At 46.5% G+C, this 24,749-nt stretch overlaps 1 protein-coding gene across 2 annotated transcripts in view; it reads left to right on the top strand.

The window, feature by feature from the left end:
* The first annotated feature begins 6,666 nt into the window (after positions 1-6,666).
* AUTS2 (activator of transcription and developmental regulator AUTS2) overlaps positions 6,667-24,749 on the top strand; it is a 787,788-nt gene continuing 769,705 nt past the window's right edge. The window contains exon 1 of one of the 2 annotated variants that reach the window (XM_068909849.1): positions 6,667-7,231. In XM_068909849.1, the coding sequence (XP_068765950.1) occupies positions 6,938-7,231 (294 nt within the window). In that variant the 5' untranslated portion in view covers positions 6,667-6,937. The remainder of the gene's footprint in view (positions 7,232-24,749) is intronic. The other variant, XM_068909850.1, reaches the window with a different exon arrangement.

Raw genomic sequence — 24,749 nt, 5'->3', positions numbered from 1 at the left:
ATGACCTTTTTCTAGAGCAGATACATACACTACCTATTTAGCAATTTGGTTTTGTTAATTATTTTGAAAAGGACCGAAGGCCACGATACACTTATAAATCTCTTAGCCACCTTTGAAAAACCCATTCTCAAACTGAAAAAAACCCCCCACTTCTAAACTAAATGCTGAAGTTTCTGAAGTCAATAGGAGTTTTCTCATTTGCCTGTAATGGAGGTCAGGATTTCACCTTAAAAGATCAGTTAACTTTGTATGATGCTAATTGAAGAACTATAATAATATTTGCAGTTTGTGCTTTGCTTCCACTGAGAATATAATTCATTACCTTTTACTTGTTTTTTCTAATCTTGTTCTTGGTGTCCCTTATATTTGGTCCTCCATCAACATGAGTGTTTGTGTAGCACTATCTCTAAATTTCATTAATATACCATTTATTTTAGATTAGGTATTCAATAAAATGGAATTGCAACATCAAACTTTCTAGGATTCTCTGTCCCGGACACAACCTCCGATACCGCCATTTATCACTATGCTTTACAGTTTCACAGTCTGCACAGAATTTGTCCTATCCTCATCATTTTCAATGATGCTTTCAAATGAAGCTTCCTGAAATCCAGTGACATCCGCTTTACTCCCTCTGCTTGCTAATGCTGCGATTCACTAACGTTCATGCTGTGGGATAAGAAATCTAAAGCAATTAGAAGCGCAGGTTTAGTCCGCTTCCGCTGGGGTGTATATTAGCAAATCCCAAGGAACTAGCAGGATCCAATTTTGTAATGGTTTCAGACAAAATTAAACAACCAAAAACTCTTGAGTTTGTCTGGCCATACATGACAAACATAGACAGCTTTATTGCTCATGATTCCCATATTCCCTAGGGACCAAGTTTTGACCTGCTGAAAATTAGTGTAGATCCATTCAAGTCAATAGATCAAGACTCTGAGATTTTTATCTTCTCGTTGTGCTGACTCTTTTCAGTTGAAGTTTATTGATACTTTCGTTTCAGAGTTTGTTTTAACCATTTATGGGAAGGAATAAGACATGCAGATTCACTTGGCTTTATATCCTTTTTGGGAAAACACATACTTCTACTGATAACATCTAGCTTTTTTCCAATTCTCAAAATTCCTGAACTCGAAGATGTTTTAAAGAAATAATTAACAATTACACAATGATTTCCATTAGCTACAAAAAATCCTACATTTGTCTCCTCTGGGCCAGCTAATCTATCTACCTCGCAGTGTTTTCATGTACCCCATGATCTCATGGTATTGATAAGAACGGTTATAGGATTGTTCTTCTTTCCTAACAAGAAAGCACAGGAGATTTAGAAAAGGTATTCTTATGTGTGGCTGTCTTAACCATTACTGTCAGAAGGATGCAGAAGCTGGCAGATCGGATCAGACTGGTAGTCTGTCTAGTTCAGTCTCCCATTTCTGATTATTACCCGTGCCTGCTGGTCCTTAGCAGGGCAAAGAAATCATGCATAGTCATGGGAAGATTAAAATCAGCATTAATTAGAAATTGTTTTATGTTCTGAAGCATTAAAATGTACACCTCTTTCAACCACTTTATAATCAATATTACTGTAACTCTGAAAGTTCTCATTATTCTTGGCCTCGGAGCTGCCTTGTGGCAGTGAGTTCCACAGATTGGTTTAGTTCATTCATTCGTGAAAGGAATGACTTTTTGGTTCTCTGTATATTTCTTTTCATGCCATTCTGGAAACCTGTCTTCTGCTGGCTTCCAGCCAACCCTACTTTCAATACTTATCATTATTCTTGAACTATTTCTTGTTTATACTGTATGGGTTTATACTGTTATACTGGGTATGGGTTTATACTGTTCTTTGCTGGCTTACTTAGGGTGCTCCTTCCCCCTTACCTGTTTCTGTTACAGACCTCCTTCTAGGAAAACACTTTCTAAAACAACTAGTCCAGTCCCTAACCATCACCGGTCTTCTCTTACAGATGGATAAGCAATATAATTTAGACTGAAGTTGTTTTAGTTTTAAGGAACCGTTTAAATTCTTCTCCCATCCACACAATCACGTTGGCTTTTCTTTGTTATTGGAATTTTGGTTCTTATTATTTGCTGTTTTTATAAATGTACTGTACAAGCAGGGTCAAAACAGTTACAAAAAAGTTTTTTTCCCATTTCCCTTGTTTGTTTCATTCTCAACTCAAATTCCTCCTAAAATAAAACGTATGGTCTACAAGACAAAAGTTTGCATCTATTTTAAACTACCCACCCCCAGAAAGAGGCTATCCCTAGAAAGCACTTTTGCCTCTACTGAGCAGCTTACGTGGCCTAAAGTTTTAAAAATGCCGACTTTCAAAGTTAACCCCCAAACACACTGCAAATTACTCTTGTTAGAAGCAAGGTTCTTGCCGTTTCCTCAAGCAATGAACTACCTCCCAATTTTCAAGTTATTTAACAGTATCCTTTTCAGATAGGCATGCCAGAGGCTAGTCCTAAAAAACCCCTTTTACCTTTGTTAATGCAGCTGCAAATTTTATTTTGTTCTAATCCGTAATGATGACATAGAAATTTTAATTGTTGTTTTTGGTCTATATAAGCCTTTATTTCTCCATTACTTAGGAACAGGAGATCACAAAGCTTTTGGTGTCTGTCTCAGATCAGTAGACTATATATGTGTTAGCACAGGTTCAACAAGTACCCTTTCTGTGGGTGTTATGCTTAATAAGCTAGGAGTACCCACTTGAGCAGACTAGTCAAAAACCTCAACAACAGTGACTCAGTGAGTCACTAGGGCATACTCATGCCTACAAAACAACAAGACTCATGCCAAGTGCCATGCAAGATGAAGAGGAAAAGCTCCAGAGGAAAACAGGTGGCCTAAGAACAAACGTGCGTGGAGGTCTGCGGTACCCTTCCTGGTTGGTTAACTTGAAATTCTTAGCTGGAGGTAAGAACGCCCCGGAGAGATAACTTCCTGAGTGTTTGTGTGAGGTTTCGTGTAACTGTAAAGTCTACCTGTCCTCCCTCCCAAACCAATTAAGGTTGATAGAAATGATCCTGCTGATGCTGGATCAGACCTAGAGAAGGGACAATTTGCCTGTATTGTACCTGAGAAGGTGACAAGTGATTTCTAATGCTTGATATAAACATTACCCAGAAGAAAAATGTTTTGCAATAGAGGATGAGTTAGATGGATAGTTTTTAATCTTATTTTTTCAGTAGATGTGCAAATCTAGGGATTTGTTTCTATAAAGAATGCAAAATAAATCACGTATCATTTCTGTTTTCCACATACATGCATTCAACAAGAGAACAGACTGAGTAGACTTTCAGCCATGCAATGAATGTCAGCAAAAACATATCCGACTACAGGTCTCTTAAGTCGCTTTAATGGTGATGGATGTGCAGGAAACGATAATCAATTACATTGCCCTGAAAATGGCGTAGCTATTTTCCAAAAAACCCAACAGTAGTTTGATGCAGTACAGCTTAATAGTTCTCAGAAGACAGAGACCTTGTAATATTCCAGCTTTTTCGTAAGCACAAATTGTATCACTTTAACAACACCTGTACAGTCTCTTCTGTACAGTCAGTTTACATAGGTCTGGCATACAGCTGTAAGGGAGAAAGAAGAATCTGAAGAAAGAGAATTGTATTTGGTAAACAATCTTAAGAGGGAGATCTAAGGTTGGATGTAGGCTGTGACGTTCTCTAGCTCAATATTTAAGAATCATTAAAAACTAGCCACGTACCTCTACAATGAGCAGCGTGGCCTTCTGCAAGGTGTGATCTTACACTATCAGATTACCAATGGCTTCGTACTCCCTTCTCTTTTGGATCAAACCTATGAGCTCCTGCTTAAAAATCACTGCATTGCATCCAGGAGATGTTGTGTGAAGAGAGGTGGCAAAGATGTCATTTGCCTTCTGGAAAGAGAAGGTAAACTTGATTCTCAGTTTTCATGCAATCACTTATACTCCTAGGAAATAGATTAAAAATATTACTTGACCAGAGTGGCCTAAGTGTTAGGGTACAGAGTAAACAACATATTATGCAATCAAATGGAGAATCATCCCTTGTGAGTTAAAGCACCCTAGAGGGAGACTATTGTAAAAATATACCCTGAAGAACGTAGCCTGTATTCCAAAAAATGTTGCAGCCCTTCTGGATATCGCAATAAAATGATTAGCAGTAACAGCAGGCAGTAAGAGGCAAACCACGTATTCCAAGATAAGATACTCGTAGAGATGGTGTTTTAAGTGAATTCTCTTTCTCTCTTCCCCCTTCCAACCCTCCTCCTGCCAAACATTTCAAATTATGCAATAGCCTGCTCATCTGGTAGACAGAGGAAAACCAGTGCTGCTCCTCCAGAGCCCGTCACACTTCTCTGCCCTGAATATTAGGACTCCCCAAGTTTGCTTCTCTTCCCCACCTCAGTCCCGTTTGCTGCTGTTTGTTCCCTGCTTCTCCTCTACCCTTTTTCCTTCCCAGGAAATCTCCTCATCCTCGCAGGTCTCTCTTCCCAAAGCTCTCCCCCTCAACCAGACTGAACAGCCACGCACACACTTTTCCTTCCGTGCCTGCTCCCTCAGCCACTTCTCCTGGACAAGTGACAGAGAAGCACCAGGTGGGAAGGTGACAATAAGAACAAGCTCAGCTAGGAAATTTGTTAGTTCTGTAATCCTTGTTGGTCCTGAAGAGCCCTAACACGGACAACACGCCCTAACGTGGCCTCTCCACACAGTAGAGATGGGAAATCTGTAGAGCACAGATGGGGAGAAGAAAGCAGATGAGGAGGAAGGCAAACGGGTGCACAGCGAATGGGAAGGGGAGAGCCACGTACGGGTAAGCCAAAGGTGGCCAAGTCCACTCTTGAGTACCGGAGAAATAAAGCAGAGAGTCCCTATCTCTAAGGAGTGTTTTTGGCAACCGAGCCACCGGCTGTCCCGGGGCCGCCATGTCGGGGCATCGCCCCACCACAGGCCACAGCCGGGCACGGGCTGGGGCTGGCAGCCTCCCTGCGGCAGAGGCGCGCGGGCTTCGGCGCGGCAGGGCAGAGCGCGACGGGTCAACGGCAGGCGCGTGCGGCGCGAGGGCAGACGGGCTGGTGCGCGACCCGCCGCAGCATGGCAGCGTGGATGTCCGGGGGGGCCTGGGCCGTCGAGCAGATGGGAACGGAGTCATGGCGATGGGTGCTGTACGCAGCACCGGGCGGGACGCGCGGGCCGGACGGGGGATGGCGGAGGACGAGACGGCAAAAACTGAGGAGAAAGTTGGGGAGAAGAGGAGGCAGAGGGCCCCAGAGAGCGGCGGGCACGGAGCAGGGAGGCTGAGGGGAGAGGGGCGTGAGGTGGGCAAGGAGGGCGGCGGGGGCCACGGCAGCGGGAGGGAAGCGAGCAGCCGCCGGGCCGCGGAGGGACAGACGAGCCCTGGGGCGGGCGGCGGGGGGAGCGCGCCGGCGGCCCTGCCGGCCGCCCTCCCGCCGCCGAGTGCGCAGGCCCTGCGCGCATGCCCGCGACTTATTTCGCGCGGCCGGGGCGCCGCATTTCACGCGGCGCCGAGCGGGAAGCGGGCGGGGCGAGGTGGGGCGGGGCGGGGCGGGGCGGGGAGGCGAGGCGAGGCGAGGCGGCCACGTGACCGGCGCGGGTGGGAGCGGGCGGGGGCCGGGGGGTGCGAGCCGGCCGGGCCGGGCCGAGCCGAGCGGAGCCGGGCGGAGCCGGGCGGCGGCGGCGGGCGCTGGGGGCCAGCGGCGCCATCCGCCCCGCGGCGGCTGCCTCCGCCGGGCCGGAGCGGGGGACCGGCCCGCTGCACCTTCCTCCCCCCGCCGTTGGGGGAGAGGCGAGGGAGGCAGCGTCAGGAGCAGAAAGCACACACCGGTGCCTTCCCCACTGGAGCGTATTTGAGCCTCATCACCACCTCTGTATTTTTTTATTTTTATTTTTTTTTTGGTTGGGGGGGGGAAGGGGGCGGTCAGTCCCCTCTCGGATTTATTGTCACCACCACCAGCACTCCCCCCCCCCACCCCCCGCCACAATTAATCCGATGAATTTGCCATGATTGATCCGTATTAATAGCTGGGGTGGGTGGGCGTGTTTTGGGTCCCCCCCCCCCCGTCTCTCTTTTATTGTTTGGTTTTGTTTTTGGAGGGGCCGGGCTGGGATCCGCTCTCCGCTCCAGAGTCCAGCCCTGGTCGGTGGCTGCGAAAATTGCATCTGGATGCATCGTTATTATTATTATTGTGTTTGATCCGGGCAGATAAAGGAGGAGGGGGAGACGGAGTGCGTGGTCGTGGGGAGGGGAAGGTTTCACCCTTCCCCGCACACACACGCCGAGAGAAAGAGAGCTATATATATATGTTCATATATATATAATATTTCTCCCTCCCCCCTTCTGGAAGTTCTTTTAGTTGGGGAGCAAAGGAAGAAAGAAAATAAATTTTGTGCAAGCAAATACTCTCTGCTCCCTCCTTCCAGTGGGTTTCGCTCCTTCTTTCTTTTTTCTTTTTTCTTTTTTTTTTTGCCTTCTTTTCTGCTTTTTTCCTCTCTTTCGGAGATCCTCGCCCTCCCAGCCCCTTGATCAAAGCATTCCGCTATTCTGATTTATTGCCTGCTTGGTGAGGCTTTTTTTTTTTTCTTTCTCTCTCTCTCTCTCTCTCGCTCTTTTTTTTTTTTTTTTTTTTTTTTTTACAAAGGCGACCTGAGATCAGCCATTACTTTCCTTGGCTCGCTTATAGGAATCTCTTACATTTGGTGCTTGCTGCTGGTGGTGGTGGAACCGCACTCGGATTCTTTCATCCCCCCCCCACCCCCTTTCTGTCCTCTCCTCCCTCCCTTTCTCCTTCCCTCTCTCCCTCCCTCCCTCCCTCTCTCCCTCCCCCGTTATTCCGCCGGGGGAGCCGGATTTGTGGCTGTGGTGGGGCGGGGGGGGACGAGAGCGAGAGGGAGAGCCGGCGAGAGACATGGATGGCCCGGCGCGATGCAACGGGCTTCGGAAGAAGCGGCGATCGCGCTCCCAGCGCGACCGGGAGCGGCGAGCCAAAGGCGGGCGGCGCGGCGCTGCCGCCGGCGGGGCCGCCGGCCCCGGGGCCGCCGCGGCGCTCTCCTCCTCGGGCTCCGAGAAGGAAGACAATGGGCCCCCGCCGCCGTCCCGGCCGCGGCCCCCCCGCAGGAAGCGGCGGGAGTCCTCCTCGGCCGAAGAGGACATTATCGACGGTTTCGCGATGTCCAGCTTCGTCACTTTCGAGGCGCTGGAGGTAGGAGCGGCGGCGCTTTGTGTGCGCCTCATTGTGTGGGGGCAGCCGGCGGCCGGGGGGGGCCGCGCCGCCGCCGCCGCCCCGCGCGGGCTGCCCCCCCCCTCCCGCCGGGCCGGGCCGGGCCGGGCGCCGCCGGGGCGCGGGCGCGGGCGGGCCCGCCGCCCCCTCGCCGTCCCCGCGGTGCCCCCGCGTCCCCGCCGCGCGCGCCGAGCTGTCCGTTTTCCCTTTATGCCGCGAACACCTGCAGCGCTGCTTCCCCCGCTCGCGCGTTTCCCCGTGGCGGCGGCGGCGGCGGCGGCGGGGGGGGCGGCCGGCTCTGTCGCGACTGTCGGGACCGAGGCGGCGCCCCCCCCCGCCTCACCGGGCGCCCCCTCCCTCCCCCCCCCCCGCGCGCGGGGCCCCTCCCCCCGCCCGGGAAGGGGGAGCGCGGAGTTGCGCGCGCGCGTGTGTGCGCGCGTGTGCGCGCGTGCCTCTTCCACAGGGCACGCCGGGGGCGCCTCCCCTCCCCCAAATCAAACTTTTTTTTTGCGCTGTTCCGGCCGCTGGGGCGTCCCGGCGGGGCGCTGCGCGGCCGCGGAGCTCGGCGCGGCCGCCGCTCTGCCCCCGGTGCCGGCGGGGAGTCGCCGCCCGGCGGGGGGGGGGCGCCCTTCTCGCCCGCCCGCGCCGGTGTCTCCCTCTCTGGGAAATGCCGGCGGGTGGGTGTCACGAGTGGGCCCTCCTCAGGGCCGCCTGGCTGTGGGGGCCCCCGCAGGCCGAGCGGGCGGGCTGGGGGCACCCGCTGCTGCCTCGGAATAAGGGCAGGGAGCGAGCCGTGGGCGTGCGTGGGTGGGTGGCTGCGGGGGGCTGTGAGGGCGACGCCTCCCCCGCGATGGGGGTCGCGGGGCTGTGGGCCGCCGGGTCTGGGCCTGGGCCACCCTCCGGCCGGGCCCCCGGGGGCGCGCGGCCTGTCGTGCCCTCGCCCCGCGCTCGCCTGGTCGCCCGGCCGCTGGGAGCGTCGCCCTGGCCTGCGCCTCGCCTCGGCGCGGGGACGCGGTCGTGTCCGGGCGAAGCTTCGGCCCGTTTATTTGAAGGGCTTTGTTGTTTATAACTTGCGCTTCGGAGAAGTTTGTGGTGGTGAAAGGCAGATTTATTTGGGTTTACGTGTACTGGAATCACAACTGCAACAATTATGAACTGTCAAAATAAATGCGAAGATGAAACTGATTGTTTAACAAAAAATCTGTGTAGCTCTTAAGCTGTTTAAATACTTAGCCGGTAATACTTAGTGGCATTTTTGGGGTTTTTTTTTGGCTTTTTTTTGTTTTTTTTTTTTTTTGATTTGGAGCCAGATTCCGTCCTTGATTACACCTGTATCAGTCCAGATTTACATTTCTGAGAGAACTTACTCTTGTGCAACCAAAGGGAGGATCTCTTTGCTCCGAGAGACCGCCACGTGCGTTACGTTGGACGTTTGTGAGCAATAACGAACAAATACGGAGGTAACCAGTGAGGCTCAGTTTTACCACCTTTTCTTGCCTGACAAGCCCGTGAGCGCCCCACTCAAGCCCGAGAGAGAAGGAGTGTGAGTAAGCGTTTGTCAGCAAGAATGGGTTTTGCATGCTTATGCTTAGACGAAATTCTGTTCTTCCTCAGACAAAGCCCTAGTTCATGTTGTTAGAGGGTTTTATGGGAATCGGGGCTTGGGAATTTGGCCGTAGTCCTTTTCTGGTGGGAAGCGAAGAGTTTTATGGTTGGAACTTGGTAGGGCATTTTAGAAAATGTCTTTATTATGTTTGACTTCCTTATTTATTTGCCATTTCAATTGAAAATAATTGCTGTGCTCTTTTCTCTTTGCTAAGCCAAGAATGGCTACTACTTGCATCCTGTTGTAATCCTATATCACTGAAAAGGAGTGCAGAAACATTACCCAGTTCTGCCAGCTAATATCACATTCAGATAAAACAATAGCTAGCACACTGAGACTTGACATACTTTTAATGTTCATGTGATAGGTGGCACATTTTGACCTAACGATTTCATGCTGCGTTGAGAAATTATGTCACAAAATCATTGTTAGGTGCTTTTTTGTACAGCTCGGTATGTATGTTGAGAAAGTTGTTGCTGAAGATCAGAGAGATGAAGGTGTCTCAGGCACAAGCCTGACATGGCTGGAATTATTGTATCTGTTCCTGGTAGCAGCCTGAAGTTTTTGTTGCAATTTTAGTGTTGGTGAGGAAATTGTAAATCACTGGTGGCGTCAGAGGTACAGATATTAACATGCTTGAGTTGAGACAAGTAGCTGAGGGTGCCACAGAGAGATTCGCTGGTATTTAATGGTCTCATGGTTTGGATCTGACACACAGCTCGTTGGAGTCTGTGGAGATTTCTCTGCCGTTTCCGAAAGACTTTTGTGCCCAGTATCGGACAAGATTGTCCTACCCTGACTTTGTGCTTGAACTTCAACCTTTTCTCAGGATTCGGTGCCGCTGAGAGCGTGCAGAGACGGAAGGTGTTTTGTCTGCTGATGTGAGAAACAATGAGATGCAAGGGGCAGAACGTGTTTACACCACTGGAAGATCTAAACCTGAAATCCAGAAAAGGGGAAGCAGGCAGATGTTGGTTTGCATGGGATGGGACAGCAACCACAGAGGGGCAACAGGCTGAGCTTTCCGCTCTGAGGACGCCTTTCTAGCAACAGGTGTTTGACTTGGGTGGATACAGGGTGTCACCCAGGGATCTTTCTATGAATACTGTATATGAAGTTGTGACTGAGAACAAAGACTTTTATACAGCTTCATTTTGACAGTCCTTTACTAAATCCTTCATGTTGGGGCAACTGAAAAGGCCCTAATTGTTCAGAATACTGGCTTGTGTGTGGCTCGTAGATAGTAAGGGACAGAGGCACTGTACAAGGGAAGGAGGCACCTCATGGCTGTAGTAGTTCCAGTAGGAGTCATCTGTATCTGTTAATACCAGTTGTAGATATGTGGATAAAAGCAAGGGAGGTTTACTTTGCGTTCCCTGAAGCAAAGCTGCCTTTTAAACCACTCTTGGAACTGCCTTTCTGCCCACATATCAGTAGCCTTCTGCACTTTGGGAGTGTAAATTATTTGGTGTAGAAATAGAGTCAGTCTGCTTCTAGTTATCTGCTGCTCGTTTTATGACAGCCTGTACCTTGATCCCTTTAATGTTTGCATGGGGAATAGTAGAGAAGAGGGAAGCGAACAAAGACAGGGGGGTTCCCTTTGTTGCTTTTTGTTTCCTAGGAGTGACAATCAAGCAAATCCGGTGTTATTGCAAATGTGGCCTGACTGATCCTAGCCTGGTCTAATCAGGCTCCGATGGAGTGATGCGCGCAATAGGTCTGTGTCATACACTGGGGAGCATCTGGGAGCTTTGGCCTTCAGAAACCCAGACCTACTCTTCAAGCAGCTGAGGTGTAGTCCTAGAATTTGATCCAAATTGCCGGCTCCTCTGATGACTAGACTCGTTGAGACTAACGACCGCGAACTCTGCAGTATACTTCAGCACAGTTACTCATACATCAGTTCCTTGGCCTCTCAAAATGTCTTAGCATGTAAGAAGAGAAAGGCACAGACGGTCAGTACCTATGTGCAGTGTACTTGATGCCTTGTCAAGCTGATCCCTTTCTCCAGCTTGGCAACCCGCGCTTGTTCACTGGTGCTTTTGTTATCAACAATAATAGCATGAGATTCTCCAAATCCAGGCGGGCATTTTAGACACCGGTTTGACAGAGAAAGGGCATCTTTCAAGATATATGATAAACAAATCTCATGGAGTGACTTTTTCTGTAATTTGCTTTGGAGATGCTGGGGAGGAGGTTTCTGCAGAGCAGTATGGCGTGGTGTGATTTCTCTTCAGATGTTTTGTCTCCCTCCTACCCCTCAGTGCATGTGGTACTTTGGGCAGGAGACCGACGTGACATGGATGTTGACGTGCAGTGGTGAAGATGGTTTACTGTGATGAGAAATGAAATCTGACCTGAATGTTGAGAGAGCTTAGAGGCTGGGAAGTACTTTTTGTTTCCTGAGTCAGCTCTGACCATCCCTATAGGATAAGCAGTTGGTTTCATGTTTTCTGAACACTGAGAAGGGTAATGAGCTTTTTCTGTGGAGGTTTGTTTAGCTTCAACTCAGGCGGTTCATCTGACAAGCCTGAAATGGGACACAGATATTTATAAAGCGCAGATATAAATGGTGTGGGGCAGCAAGGGATGAACTTGCATTTAAATGGCGATTCTTGTTTTGTAAAACTGGCACAATTTCTCACTGCACCTTTGCTGAGCTAATTTGTGTTCGACATGCAGACATTAGTCTGTTTTGAGACCATGCTAAATTATTGTCAGGTAAAGCCCGATATAATTAATTACAAATGAAAAATGCTGACAAATATTTGTCAAGGAGCTGTTTAATGAGTTTCATATTCTGTGTCAGATGATTCCATCCACCTAGTATAAATAATTTTTAAGCAATTGTTCCACTGAGTTTGTGTGCTTTAGGCAGATGTTAGTTATGGCAGTGCTACGCATTGGACAGAGCAAATAATACAAGACTAGATGGGGTAAGGCTTAAGAGCTGATATGGGCTGTAAAATATACACGCTACTATTACACAGACAAATTTGGAAATAATAGGAAGGTTTTTAAGATACCAGGTCTAAACTGTGTGTCTGTGTACACAGACATTATAGCCCCGTGTACACATCTGAAAGCAGGAATTTGCTTTAATAACCGCTGTGTGATACCCATCGCTAAGCATGGCCTGCTGAAAATGCTCATAAATAGATTTGTAATGTGACAAAAGAAGCTTTGAGTTGGATACCAGAAAGCCTGGCTTACAGTATAATTTTTTTTTTCCCTCTCTCTAAATCATTCTCTCCTTACTAGCCTTTTAGCCAGCTTGATTAGCCTGTTTGCTTAAATTCTCTGAGATTTCATCAAAATACACTTTGTTCTGCCCTCTTTCTATCCCTTTCTATTTTGAAAGGAATCTGATCTCATGCCTTACTGCAGCAGCATCATAACATCGTGTGTTTGTTCAGTGCTGTCAGCAACTCTGGGTAGCCCTTCTCGTATTTGTTGACTACTTAGATTCCTAGGGGTGCGTTGTAGCCTCTGTTTGCACATGCAGTCTTCAGATTTAGACCAGCGGAGGGAAGAAGGTAGTAACTAAATGAAGATATCCGCAGATGGTGAGCGGCATTAGGTTTTGGGTGACGCAGAGATATCACACGAAGGAGGTATGTTTATTATTTTGACTGCATGTTTAGAGGAAACAGTAAATGGACCTGAGATCGAATTTCAAGATAACCTTGACAGAGCAACCAAATCTCTTGATGAACACCTTCCGCCACCAGAAGGACTGAAAATAGCAGGATGGCCTGTTTCCCAAAAAGGAGCCTTTTGGGTAATTGTATCACACCCCTGTAACTAAAATTTGATATTTTTCTGGGAGGTTGGGCACCCACAACCCCCGCTGACTTCACATCGCTCTTGAAGAGCTGAAGCTGTCTCTTTAGACCTGTAATGACTCAGAAGTGTGATCATTGCATAAATATTCTTTTAAACTCCCGAAAATAACAGTGTAATGAAAATTGGGATTTTTCTCTTTCCCACAGAGGGTAGTAGGAGGCACAGTGGCCTTGAGCTACAGAAAGAAGAGTTCAGACTGTAAGGACAAGTTCCTGAGATAACTGTGATTCAGGTAGTGTCTGCTGGCTCTACTCTCCGTGATTAACATTAATGGGAATTATAGCACATGTCGATAAGACAAAAGACACCCTTATCCTTTTTTTATCTTGGCATCTTTTCTTCTACTGTTTGGGTGAGAAAGTAAGCCCTTTCTCATTAAATATCTGGGGTCTGTGCTGGGATGAGGGAGTGCAAAGAAACAGATTTATAAAACAGGGTAAAGGATCAGGAACTTGGAAGGAAAATGATCACTAGGGAAAGGCAAAAAAAAAATCAGCAGAAAGACATCAAGGGGCTGAGTAATTGAAAGATTGAGTTACAACACTGAGATCAATAGAGGAATATCAGGGACTGGATGGGAACACGGAGAACTAGAGGGAGATGCTGTTACTGAAAGTGAAACTTGGAGGTACGGATCTATTGCTTTATATGTAAATATTCCTTTGTGAGAGCCGTGCAGTCAATACCAAGGAGGGATGTTCAGCAAAGTCTGTCCCCACTTAAAAACTTGTTAAACCTGGTAACTCTTCAGCTGGGAGAAGGTCAGAAAGATTCTTCACTCTCTGAGATGGCCCCTTTCCTTCTACCCCCACCACATATTTTTTGTTTGTTTTTTTAAGGACTATTTCTGTCAGTTTGACTGGAAGACCCTTCTGTATTACACTGGGGGTCTGACCTGCAGCCTTGTAATTATCTGCAGCTAAATTAGAAGTTTAATCTTTGTTCTGAGCAACAATAAGTTGAGTCAGATAGGTTTTAAAAATAGCTCAAGCTCAAGTTTAGTGAAGTCTCAAATGCAATTAATAAAAGGGTAATGGAGTTAGGAAGTTGTGGGTTGAAATGTGGAAATGTTTAACTCTCAGTTTTCCTTTATTTCAACTTTGACGTTCTGTTTCAGGCAACGTTGCATTGGTTCTGTGAGGGGAAATTGCTTGCAACGTTTCTCTGTGTTCTTAAACATCATCCTTATGATTTATCAGTTCAGTATCTGTGTTCTGGTTGGGGTTTGGCTCAGTATACGCCACAAATTACCAGCTGTATGCATTTTTTTGTGTAGTCAGTTTGTTGTCGTCTTGACTTGGTGCCAAGCCATAGTGAAGACCACTTCAGAACATCATAGTCGTCTTAATTCCTTTGTTGTAAAATGGATATTAGGAAAATCCACTCTGTTAAGTAATGAGAAATAGCTAATGCAGGTAGGGATTTGTTTTGCTGTAACAGCAGAACATGCAGTGGCAATTTGTCAGATCCCAAGCTCAGCTCTGCTGCGCAGTTTGCCTTTAAATAGTGAGTTACCTTAAAATCTTAGGATTTTTCTCCTTGTATCTTGGCAACACTACTAGTGAAGTTCACACACTCATACGGTGGAGAGAGAAGGTTTTAACCAAAAGTGTATGTCTTTAGCCTGGTAAATATTATAGGAAGGGTTTTTAGTTCTGTTTTCTTGCCCACAGGGGTAGTGGGATACAAATCAACACAAAAACTGGAAGAGGATTATTCCCTGGCACTGCACAGATTTTTCTGTTTGTGAGTTCTTGCCTATCAGGTTTAATTTGATCACATTGCATGACATGCACTCCATGTGGATTTTCATTGATTTTTGTTCAGTGTGCATCGCGGTCCTACTGGTTTTAGAATCTCGTGAGATGAAGATGCAGTAGATGTGCAGAGGTATATTAATATCTGCATGCACCGAAGTCCTGGCTGTCCGAGCTTTAGAGAGTGTAATGCTGGTTGATGCACATATTACTGATATGATTAATTTCCTAAGCCCAAATGGGAATTGCGGTAGCACTCCACAGCCGTTCGGGCGATCCGAGTTTGGTGTTCTCTGCAGAAAAAGATTGCTCAGTAATCTGTCTCTCATATGTTTGCTTGGTTCCCAAAGTGGAAGTTGCTTCTTCTCTGGAATCAGCGCTTTTAGAAATTGACTCTTTTTGTGCTTTTATTTGGTAACATTGGGGAGTTACTGGCTTGTAAATAAAACCCGTGCTAACCCGTCTTCCCCATCCGCAAGTGCAGTCTCGTCCTTTGTTGGGTGACCTCGTGAATGCAAGCAGACCCCTCCAGGCTTTGAGGCGTGTGCCCAGCTGGGCGTCATTTGAATGAAACTATCTGGGGCAGGTTTGTGGATGCTGCAGGATGACTGTGCAGACTTCAGCAGAAAGATAGATTGAGGTAGGCACCAGGAGACTGTGCTTCTGCAGAGATTCTTGCTCCGGTGGAGTTGACAACATCGTATTGGGTTATAGTTCTAGCACATCCCACAGTTGGGAGGAATGAATTCAGTTAGTCACAGCTTTCTAAATTAAGGCAATTTGTTCCTCTTTATTTTGAAAAGAATGGTGTCAGCTCACCAAATTCTTTTTGCTTAAGGGTCATGGGAGACTGAGTTAATACCAAACCTGTCAATATTGTGGGTAGCAATTAAACTCTGTTTTACAAATGTTCGCAGAGAGGAGAGAGCTGGTCCGTGTTTTCAGCAGTAAATGTTCTTTGGTAGTCTCTGCTTGGGGTGGAAAGGAGGACTCACAGGTAGAGATAAGTGCCACAGGCTCCTTATTTGCAAATGCCTACTGCGGGGCAAATGCTAGACCAAACCTTCACATATTTAGTTCTGGACTTGAGCGACCTATTCAGTATCGTGAGTGTGAATCTGCAGAAGAGGCTGAGATACTGGCTCCAGCGTGCTGGCTGCAGCAGTACACAGTCTGCTAACCCTTGGAAATGCTGGCTGTGCTTATATACGTATGCCTGAAGTCTGAAGCCTTGCCTACTGGAAGATGAGGTACGCTGGGAGAAAATTGTTATTGGTTCTGATGCTTTCCACCATGTTCAGACATGGACCAAACAGGATGCTTATTTATACAGAGTTATGTTTGACTCGGTTCAGCTGTTCCTGTGTACTTAAGCGGGAGAATGTACATGTGATATGTGATGTTACCTTTCATTAAAGGCAGCTTGGGTGTCTTTTGGCTTGTTCTCTTTTGTTTTGTTTTAGGGGAAGCAAGATCCTGTAATAGCAACCTCTTCCCCCAATGTATTCCAAACTTAGTTACTTAAAAAGGTATTGCACCGTATATCTTAATGAAATTCTGGGCTTTAGGTGGCTGAAATTCGGAAAGGTATTCTTTGTGTTACAGAGAAACTGTAATAGACTCGAATCAATCTTTTAAGACATGTTTTTAATCTCCTATGCAATTTTACAGTGGTGAGACCTAGAAGTAGCTTTGTGAAAGTTTGTGGAGAAGTCTTGCTCCCGAATAGGCTGACTAGGAGAGAGAGCGTAATTTTTCAGAGGAGTAGTGTGTAACCATGATAATATTTGATGCAGATATCCCTGTGTCTTTCAGGGAAATCTGCAAGCCACTCTCACCTTTTTTTCCTGCATGTGGTACAGGCAACTCTGTTCTGGGCTATCTACCCTCGGGACTCTGGGTGAACCAGCTTGCAGATTGCTCTCGAGCGTAGTACAGCTATTATTAACTCCCTCCCCTCCCCCCCAGTATAGTAAAGATGTTTTAATTTCCCTGTCCCTAAAAAGGAACCAATGGGACAGAAGTAGTTACTACTGACTTACCCTGGACCACATGCAAGTCGCTGTCAGGCGTGAGAACGCAGTACCCCCGGGTGCGAAATGCAGCTTCTCCTCCTGGCAGGTTTTCACAACCTGTGTTTTGCCCTTTGCACACCATTTCCTATTGCTGGGGCTTAGATGAGTTGCAAATGGTGATAATTGCTAAAGGCATTGATTTTTATTTATTTTCGCTCTGGATATCCTAAGTGACCCAAGACCTTCTTATCTGAGAATGTGCCTAGTTTTTTGAGACCTCTTCCTGCACAGGTGACGGGACTGGAGGAGAGGGGGCCAAATGAACTGGCTCATTGATATAAAATGGGGGGATTCAGCTGGTGGCCTGTAGAATCTGTTGTCGACTTGACTTCTGACCAGCTTTCATCACCTTCTTGACTTCTGCATGTCCAGCTGCTTAGCATCATGTGTCTTTGGAGGGTGCCATCGCTGTCCTTCAGGAGTCCTCCACAAACTGGCGTCTGGTCCCAGCTTCCAGAAGGGAAAGGGCTGGGAGGTGCTGCTGTGGCAGGAGCTGCTTAGGATGCTCTCTCCGGCTTGCTCCAGAGCAGGCCACATGTGTTGAGCAGCCAGGCACGATGCAAAATCCATCTGAGCGGGCATTGCTAGAGGGCTGAGGCAGCGAAAGTAGTTTTGACCTCCGAGGAGAGTGTGTGGTAAGAAGGCAAGTGGAGAAGTACCGCTGTTGGGGACGATTTATGTTGTAACTCCGTTAGCGTTGTGGGTTTTAATGCACGTCAAGGGCAGTTTGACCTCTGAATGGAATCTTCTGGTGTGAAATTTTGTTTCTTCTCCTCTCTTTCCTTCCCTTAAAAAAAAGAATCCAAATAAATACTGAAAATCAAAAACGTCTGTTTTGAGGGGACCAAATTGCCTCTCCTTTATTTAATGTGATTTGAATATTACCGAATGATTAAACGTCGTACTACTTTTTTTTTTTTTTACTGGCTGGCTTTTGTGCTTGTAGGCAGTGACTCTTCCAGCATTAGTCATTTTAATTATGGAAAAAAATAATAAAAATGCAATTAATGTGGCTCAACAGCTGAGTCCACTGGACTTTAAAATTTACTTTTTTTTTTTTTTTAATGAGTTCTGGGATCAGAAAGATACATCTGGTGGATGGATTGGCCAAGTTTTCAACCTCAGAATGTGTGTTGAAAAACTCAGTGAATTATGTAGCTACAAAAGTGGATCTTTGCATGTTTATAAGACCTCAGTGCAATCTTCTTACATTTGCCTAATGACAAACAGACATTCTCACAGAGATGTAGCCCAGAAGGACACACACATGCTGAAATGGCTCTGCAAGCTGATAGCATTTGTATCAGAATACTGCTACGAGTGAAGGAATTTCTGAAGGTCCATTAAAATATAGAAAATCTCAGTATTGGGTGAAAGAAAATAGAAGGAAGGGGAAGTCGGGGGAGAGAAAGAGAGAGAATAGGAAGCACTGAAACTTTAAAAGTATATGATATGTGGGCTAAGATATTGGGTCTCCACCGCTGAACCAGAAAATTTGTAACAACTGTTTGTCATGTGTCTGTATTTATAGCCATTCCCATAATGAAGAAGTTTCATGAGGTTGTAATAACATAGCAAGATGGATGTAATTAGAACAGAAGCAAATTGACACCTCTAGATTAAAGGCAAACTCTAAACTAATACACCTGTATGCTGTCATTTATGTATTAGTTGTCTGGGGCAGTCTGCCAGATATGCAAATAAAAAGGCATTGGCAAATTTCCTTGGATGTGCGGTTATGGAAAACCCAACTGTTCAATCTTCTACCTAGCCCTATTCAGGTCTGTAGCAAATGCAGAATTTATTAATTTGATGTCACTGATGCTTCATGATTGCAATCATACAAAGAATAATGCAGAGAGGTGAGGAAAGCAGCAAGAAGAAATACAATGTAGGTGACTGACAAAAAAAGAATGTTCTTTACAGTGGGACCCTTACCTTAAAAAAGAGCTGTAAATTGGATCATTTCAAATTTGTCCCACCCCTCCACCTCCAGAGGAGCAGGGAGTCCCTACATTGACTTTCAGTAGCCTTTGAGCTCAATTAAGTACTTCTGAAAATTGTACTGCAACAGCAGATTTCAGTTTTCATATGCTGTAGATGACTGAGGTTGCTGATAAGGAAACCTTTCTAAAATATATATATTTTAGATATCCTGGAACAATTCAAGTCTGACGTAAATCATCAGTGAGTCTGTGAAATGTCTATAACTGTATCGTAGCAATTTTATATAATAGTGGTTTTCAACCTGTTCCAATTTTGTAGACACCTAAAATTTTTCCAGCGGAGTTGTGGACACCTGTATAGCTCATTTAAACCTGTAGTCTGCAAAGCAGTGATAGAAAATAGTCTATTGGTGCAAAGCAGGAAGGGAATTACTTTCCTCATTCATTAGTTCCAACCATGTGAATGGAAGGACCAGGCTTTCTTTAGGGTAGCTTGCACCTCGGATAACCTGCATTTCTTTAAAAGCCCCAGGGATGGAAATAGGTCCTCACATGTCTCATGTATAACCCACATGGCTGCTCTGCTGAGTTTTCCGTTGAACAGCTAACGCCAGTACCTCCAGCTCCTCGTCCCCTGAGATACGCTATTTAAAAATCTTACCTTCTGTGGGTTTGCTGGCATTTCCTTTGTCAGTGGCAGTCCCAAAGAAACCCACTTCTCTCTGCTGCTTCCAGTGACTTCCTCAGAAGACAGCAGACAGTTGGGTTAGTCATGCAAATTGAACAACGTTTTAGGTAGACTGGTATGACTGCAGCTCTGAGGAGCTTAATGAAGCCCCAAATCCAGTTGGGCTTTGAATTTGGGCTTGAAGTTACTTGCTCCAGTCAGTGACAGAAGAAAAAGAAAATCCAGCCATCCATTTTAAAAGACGTTTCAGTCAGGAGCCTGTTCCTTGCATGCGAGTATTGTGCTGTGGTCTGTATGTCTAGAGAGAGGTTGACTGCAAAATGCAAATAATTTCAGGGAGCTGTCAGCATAAAAGCTCCAGCAGGCATGTCTTGTTACACTTTTGCTGAATTAAAAAGACTTCTTTTTTAATACATCTGGACATTAAAGAAGATCAATCACACTAGGTATGCGGCTTCAAAGTGGTTTGAAATGGTAAGATTTTTGTCTTCAATACTTCAACAACTTTCTTCCACCTTTAATCTTTCATGAACGGAAGCTTCAAAAGATAATTAGTAAAACATGCTTTTATCTGCATTTATCTCAAAACATGATTAATTTTTTAACTGCAATTACAGCAATCATTTCAAGTTTCCTCTATATTAATGAGTAAAGGATTATTTTTTTTGAGAGAGAGCGCCTAAATACCGCTAGAATGGCTAAGTTGAAAGGTACGTTTATGAGTGTGCTTTTTGTTTTCACTGCTAGGGATTGAATTTCCGGTTCCAGGAAGTAATATTTCACATGGATTAAAGTCTTTGAAATGCTCTTGCCCAGCTTCACTGGATCATTTTGTGGTGCTGACAGTGATAAGAAGTGGATCATGCACTTTGCTAGACCTGGCTACCGAATACCCCGTTACAGATTCACTTTGTGTGTGTACTTTTTTGTTCTGCGCCATGTATGACCGGCGATATTTCATACACGTGCTACCCTTGGCATCACAATCCAAGAAATACGATGGGAGTGGTTTGTTGTTAATGAGCTGGCAATGAATTTGTAAATTCTCACTTTTGCAATTTCTGTCTTTGTTATAGAAAAGGCTTATTTTTTTTTTTTTAATTACTGTTCCACTTTAGAGAAGGAAGATAATAGTTTCTGTTTGTTTCTTCACTGCTGCTATTTGTGTATAAAAGACTGCCCAACTGGTACCCTGCAGCCTGGATGTGGCCTGCAGGTCAAATATGGCTGACTCCTCAGTGATTTTGAGCATCCGCTCTGTGTGCCTGGTTGTTGCTTTCCTGTTGGTCCCCAGCAAATGGTGAAACCAGTCTGCAGAGGTGTCCCAAAACAGGTATCCAGCCCGGAGCCTCCAAAAGCCATAGAGCACGCAGCAGGGAGGTGTGTGTAGAGGGGAGCCCTATGCTTATTATTGAAAAGAAGCAACGTTTTTCGCCGGACTACAGCCCTTCTGTGTAATTGTGCCCTGCGCAGGTTGCTCCTGTCAGCCCTGGCTCCACCTCCTCCAAAAGGAGAGAGAAATTTTGGCTGGAGCCCGCTGTTTCGGGTGTTCCCTGCCTCCCCAGGGACTGGCGGAGAGCAGCTCCGAGGCTGCTTCGAGTGATGCCAGGGTGACAGTGCGGCCTTGCTTACCGCAGCGTAGCAGGAGCTAAACGAAATGTCAGCAGCAGGCGTTGCAAACCGCAGTTGCAGCAAGCATAAGGACCTGTTTTTGTTTTGTTTTTTGTTTTGTTTTTTTTTGGAGTCCCCATCAGGAAGGCCCTAATCCTGGATGTCAGCGGTGGTTCGGAGCAAGCCTGCAAGGCCGGGGGTCGCGGCTGACTTTAGCTTCTAAACTGGGATCCTCGTTACCCTGCTCTGCGGTCCCTGGAGAGGTGGATGGACCGATGACTGCAACAGGGAATCGGGCAGCTGCATAGGAAAGCATGCGAGTGTGTAATCAGATTTCTGATAAAACCAGGTCTCAAGAGTCCCTTGAATGGGTAGCTTTGCTGTGAATAGCCTCACAGGGTCTGCTGTGGCTGCTCTCTTTGTTTGGTGCTCTGACAAAAATTGCTCTGGTATCCTTGTTGGCACATTTCTACATCTGTTACCCATATTTCAGATTTGTTCTGGCTGCAGTCTTATTTTGTTTTGCAAAAATCTACCTGGGATTGGGACGGAGATAGATGTTTGCTGAGGCAGATTTGGAAATTGCATAGTTGAAATACAGCCCATATGGGCCATTGTAAAATGGTTACTGCAGCATATAATTGCCTTCACAATGATGTGCTTTGTCATTTTACTTCCATCTTCAAAGAGGCTCTCCTGTAGTCTGCTGACAGCAATGGTGGTATTAGAAAACATATGGATTTGTAAAGGCATTAAACTGTCTTTAGTTCAAGGATTAGATTACAGTATTAGAGTGGGGGTCACCACATTTTCATATGGTTAGGCTGCACTTGACTGTGTGGGTTTACGCTATGGGTTAGGAAGGGGTTTGTTTATCGAGAGTATCTGGCCTAATATCCCTTTGGCTGCATGGGGGAGGAGGCATCTCCTGCACCACCATCCGTGCTCTGAGCTGCATTGCTGTCCCAGGGCCACGGGGCCCGTCTCGCCCTGCAAGACTCGGGGCTTGCCTGCAGCACTGGCAAGACCTTCGGGGAACTGGGGGGAAGTGCCGGTTACACGACGGAAAAATATACAGAAAGGAAGAATCAGAAAATGGAAGCGGATTTTTTTTGTGTTTTCCCTGGACTCCCAGATCTTGGACTTTGAGAACCAGGCCCCCACTGCAACACGAACAAAGCTGTGGGAGTTGGTCAACGCTAGAGCTGATCTAGATGTACAGCTCTGCATGTCAGCGTATGGAGCAAACTGGTTTTTGCTCGCCGCAGTTTTAAGTATGGATTTACTGGGGCAGGTTTGAGGTCTACAGTGCCCCTGTTAGCCATGGCCAGTGCAGCGTTTGCATTGTGGGATGCACGAACGTCATGGGACGTGGCTGTGCCAAGTCTGCAGACCAGAGTGATGTTCCTGCTTCTCCTTCACACCATCAAAAGGAGGAAGAAGTTGGAGCAGGAGAATGAAAGGGATAATAAGCACAAGGAAAGCTGAGCGGAAAAGAGCGGTCATCTGCCTAGGACAGAGCTGGTAATTCTCCTTGCATCATGCCGATATGCCTGCAGTGTAGAGCTGTTGCAAATGGGAAAGCGTTTTTATTTTGGCTTCTTTTATGTTGACCGTGCTGGTATGGATAAGGAGCTATACCCCTGCCCTTGCTACTTCTTTATGGTTATAGGGGAAATGGGCCATGGTCTGCATTCTGGCAGCTGACCTGGAGGAAGAGCCCCGGGCTCTTCAGAGCTGCTGCCATTGAGCTGTGCCATGTGTTGAAGGCTCCCATCCTGGGGCCTAGATGTGCGCTGTGTTCAGTATTTGACCCTGCGTGACAACGAGCTTACGCTGGCATCTGATTTCTTAGCTGAAAAACTAGTGCGTGACTAAAAGACTCGGAAACTTCTTTTTCAATTTTGTTGACATTTAGTTTCACCTTCAATGTCCCAACCTTTTCTGCTTTACTTTCTGCCCAGCTGGAACATAGAAGCAGGCTGGGGGGGGTCTTGCTTGGCCCATGGCCAGCCTCGCCGTTGGCCACCTGCACTTGCTCTTGCACTTGGGTTTGTGTGCATCCCTCCCAAAATAACTCCTCAATATTCCTTGTCCTTCAAACACACTCTTTAATTAAGATGCTGAACGAGTCCATCGGAGACGTGGGTTTGTTTCTGCGTAACCGCAGTTATCATTGATAACCTTGAGGCCGGCAGTGCTCTTGGGGTTTAGCCCGGCTTGGCGAGCACCTCCTTCCTCCTTTGTGGTTGTGCTGCGCAAGGGCGGACCCAGGCTGCGCGCCGGGCACTTGCTCGTGGGAAGTCCCGTGTCCCGGCTTGTAGATCCGGGTTTTTTGACTGAGAGAAGCAGACTTGCGGGGACAGTGCTGATGTGTGAGCTAGTGTTTAGCAGGAAGCCAAATAGGTGCTTAAGTGTCACTTGAAGCTTAAGTGTTAATTTTGCTGTAGCTGAGTTTTCCTTTCTGCGAAATGGGTTTATTAGTGCTTTCTCACTTTAGAGATTGTCCTGCTATTTAACGAACATCAGCAAGGTGCTCAAACAGTAAGTGCCTAAGGTAAAATACCTATGTAATGCGACTGTAAGGCATCAAAACATCAGTGCTTATGTATGTTTAGTAGGGGCCTGCAGAGCCCACATTAAGTAACTGCGGGCACCTTTTAAAATAAAACTGTAATTTTGGCTTAAGATCTTTGACAACGATCATTTTGTTAAGGAAATCTGATGCTAAGGATAAAGTCTGAGTGCTTTCTTTATCTTATTATGATCAGTAATGATGTAAAAGGTAGTATTGCTTAGTTATCACTTGCTTTGATTTTAAGTTGCTTATAAGATTATCTATCCCAACTCTGGTGTGTAAACAAGGCTAGCTTACAGCTATACGTTTCCTTAAATCTGCTGCAAAATGGGGAAGAAACTCATTCTATCTACGAGAAATGCTAAAGGATATGTTAGTGATGCTGGCAGCTGTGATGGTGATTTAAAAAAAACCAATCAGGCCTGTCATTAATGCCAGGGTCTGCTGGTGTAATATGTCATGAAACCAGGATATCTCTCTTACTGACTGGCCTATAGAAATTAAATACATGCAGTGCTGCTGCTTTTATTTATTTTATTTATTTTTTAATCCTTGTTTAATGAATTTAAGAGCAAAGCTGCTTTGTGGTGAGGTTTGTCTAAGATGAATCTTAAGTTCAGGTACTGCATACAGCACGGTTTTGCAGCAAGCAATACAGAAGTGAAAAGGATAAAAACTCAGTCCAGTGAGAAACTCCCATTAATATCCCTGGGTTTTGCAGCAGGTCTTAAGCAGGGCTTTATTTAAGGACAGTATTTACGCAAGCGCTTAAGTCTGTCTCTACTTAAGACAGTGCTGGAATATGCAGTTAAAAATCATAGCACGGTGCACTTAAAGTATATGCTTAAACACGGCCCGGAGCAGGCTATTATTAGGTGTATACATAAATATATCCTTACCGCGAGCCTTCCTAACAGTGCTATTTTTTTTTGTAGTTTATTCTGAGGGACACGTCGGAAGCGTGGTTTGCTCCTTCTCCTTGCGGGCTGGCGCCGAGGCAGCCGCTGCGTCGAGCCCCGAAGCCGCGGGGCCGAGGGCGAGCTTTGCTTGCGGTAGACCCGGCGGACAGCGTGATTTGGCCGGCGAGCAGCAGTCGCGCGGGGGTCCCGTCCCGGAGGGGTGCTCCGGCGTGGCACCTTGCCTCGCCGCCGCGTTTTGCTGCTCTCTCCGGCACCAGCCGAACAGGTGGCACGGTTCAAATCGGCACGCTCTGAACGGAGCTCGCTCCCCACAATAGCTCACCAGAGGCCTGTTTTGTTACAGAACATTGATTAAATAAATATTCCGCTGCATACAAAAGAGGAGAAATCTGTGACAGCACTCTGCAGTTATTTTTCCATTAATGGCAAGGAGCTCTCTCTAATTTTCCTGCCCCTTTCAATCTGTCTCCCTG

This window comes from Struthio camelus, chromosome 16 (genome assembly GCF_040807025.1).
Source record: "Struthio camelus isolate bStrCam1 chromosome 16, bStrCam1.hap1, whole genome shotgun sequence".
Lineage (NCBI taxonomy): Eukaryota > Metazoa > Chordata > Aves > Struthioniformes > Struthionidae > Struthio > Struthio camelus.
The sequence above is the reverse complement of the archived record's forward strand: the minus strand, read 5'-3'. Positions and strand labels throughout refer to the sequence as shown.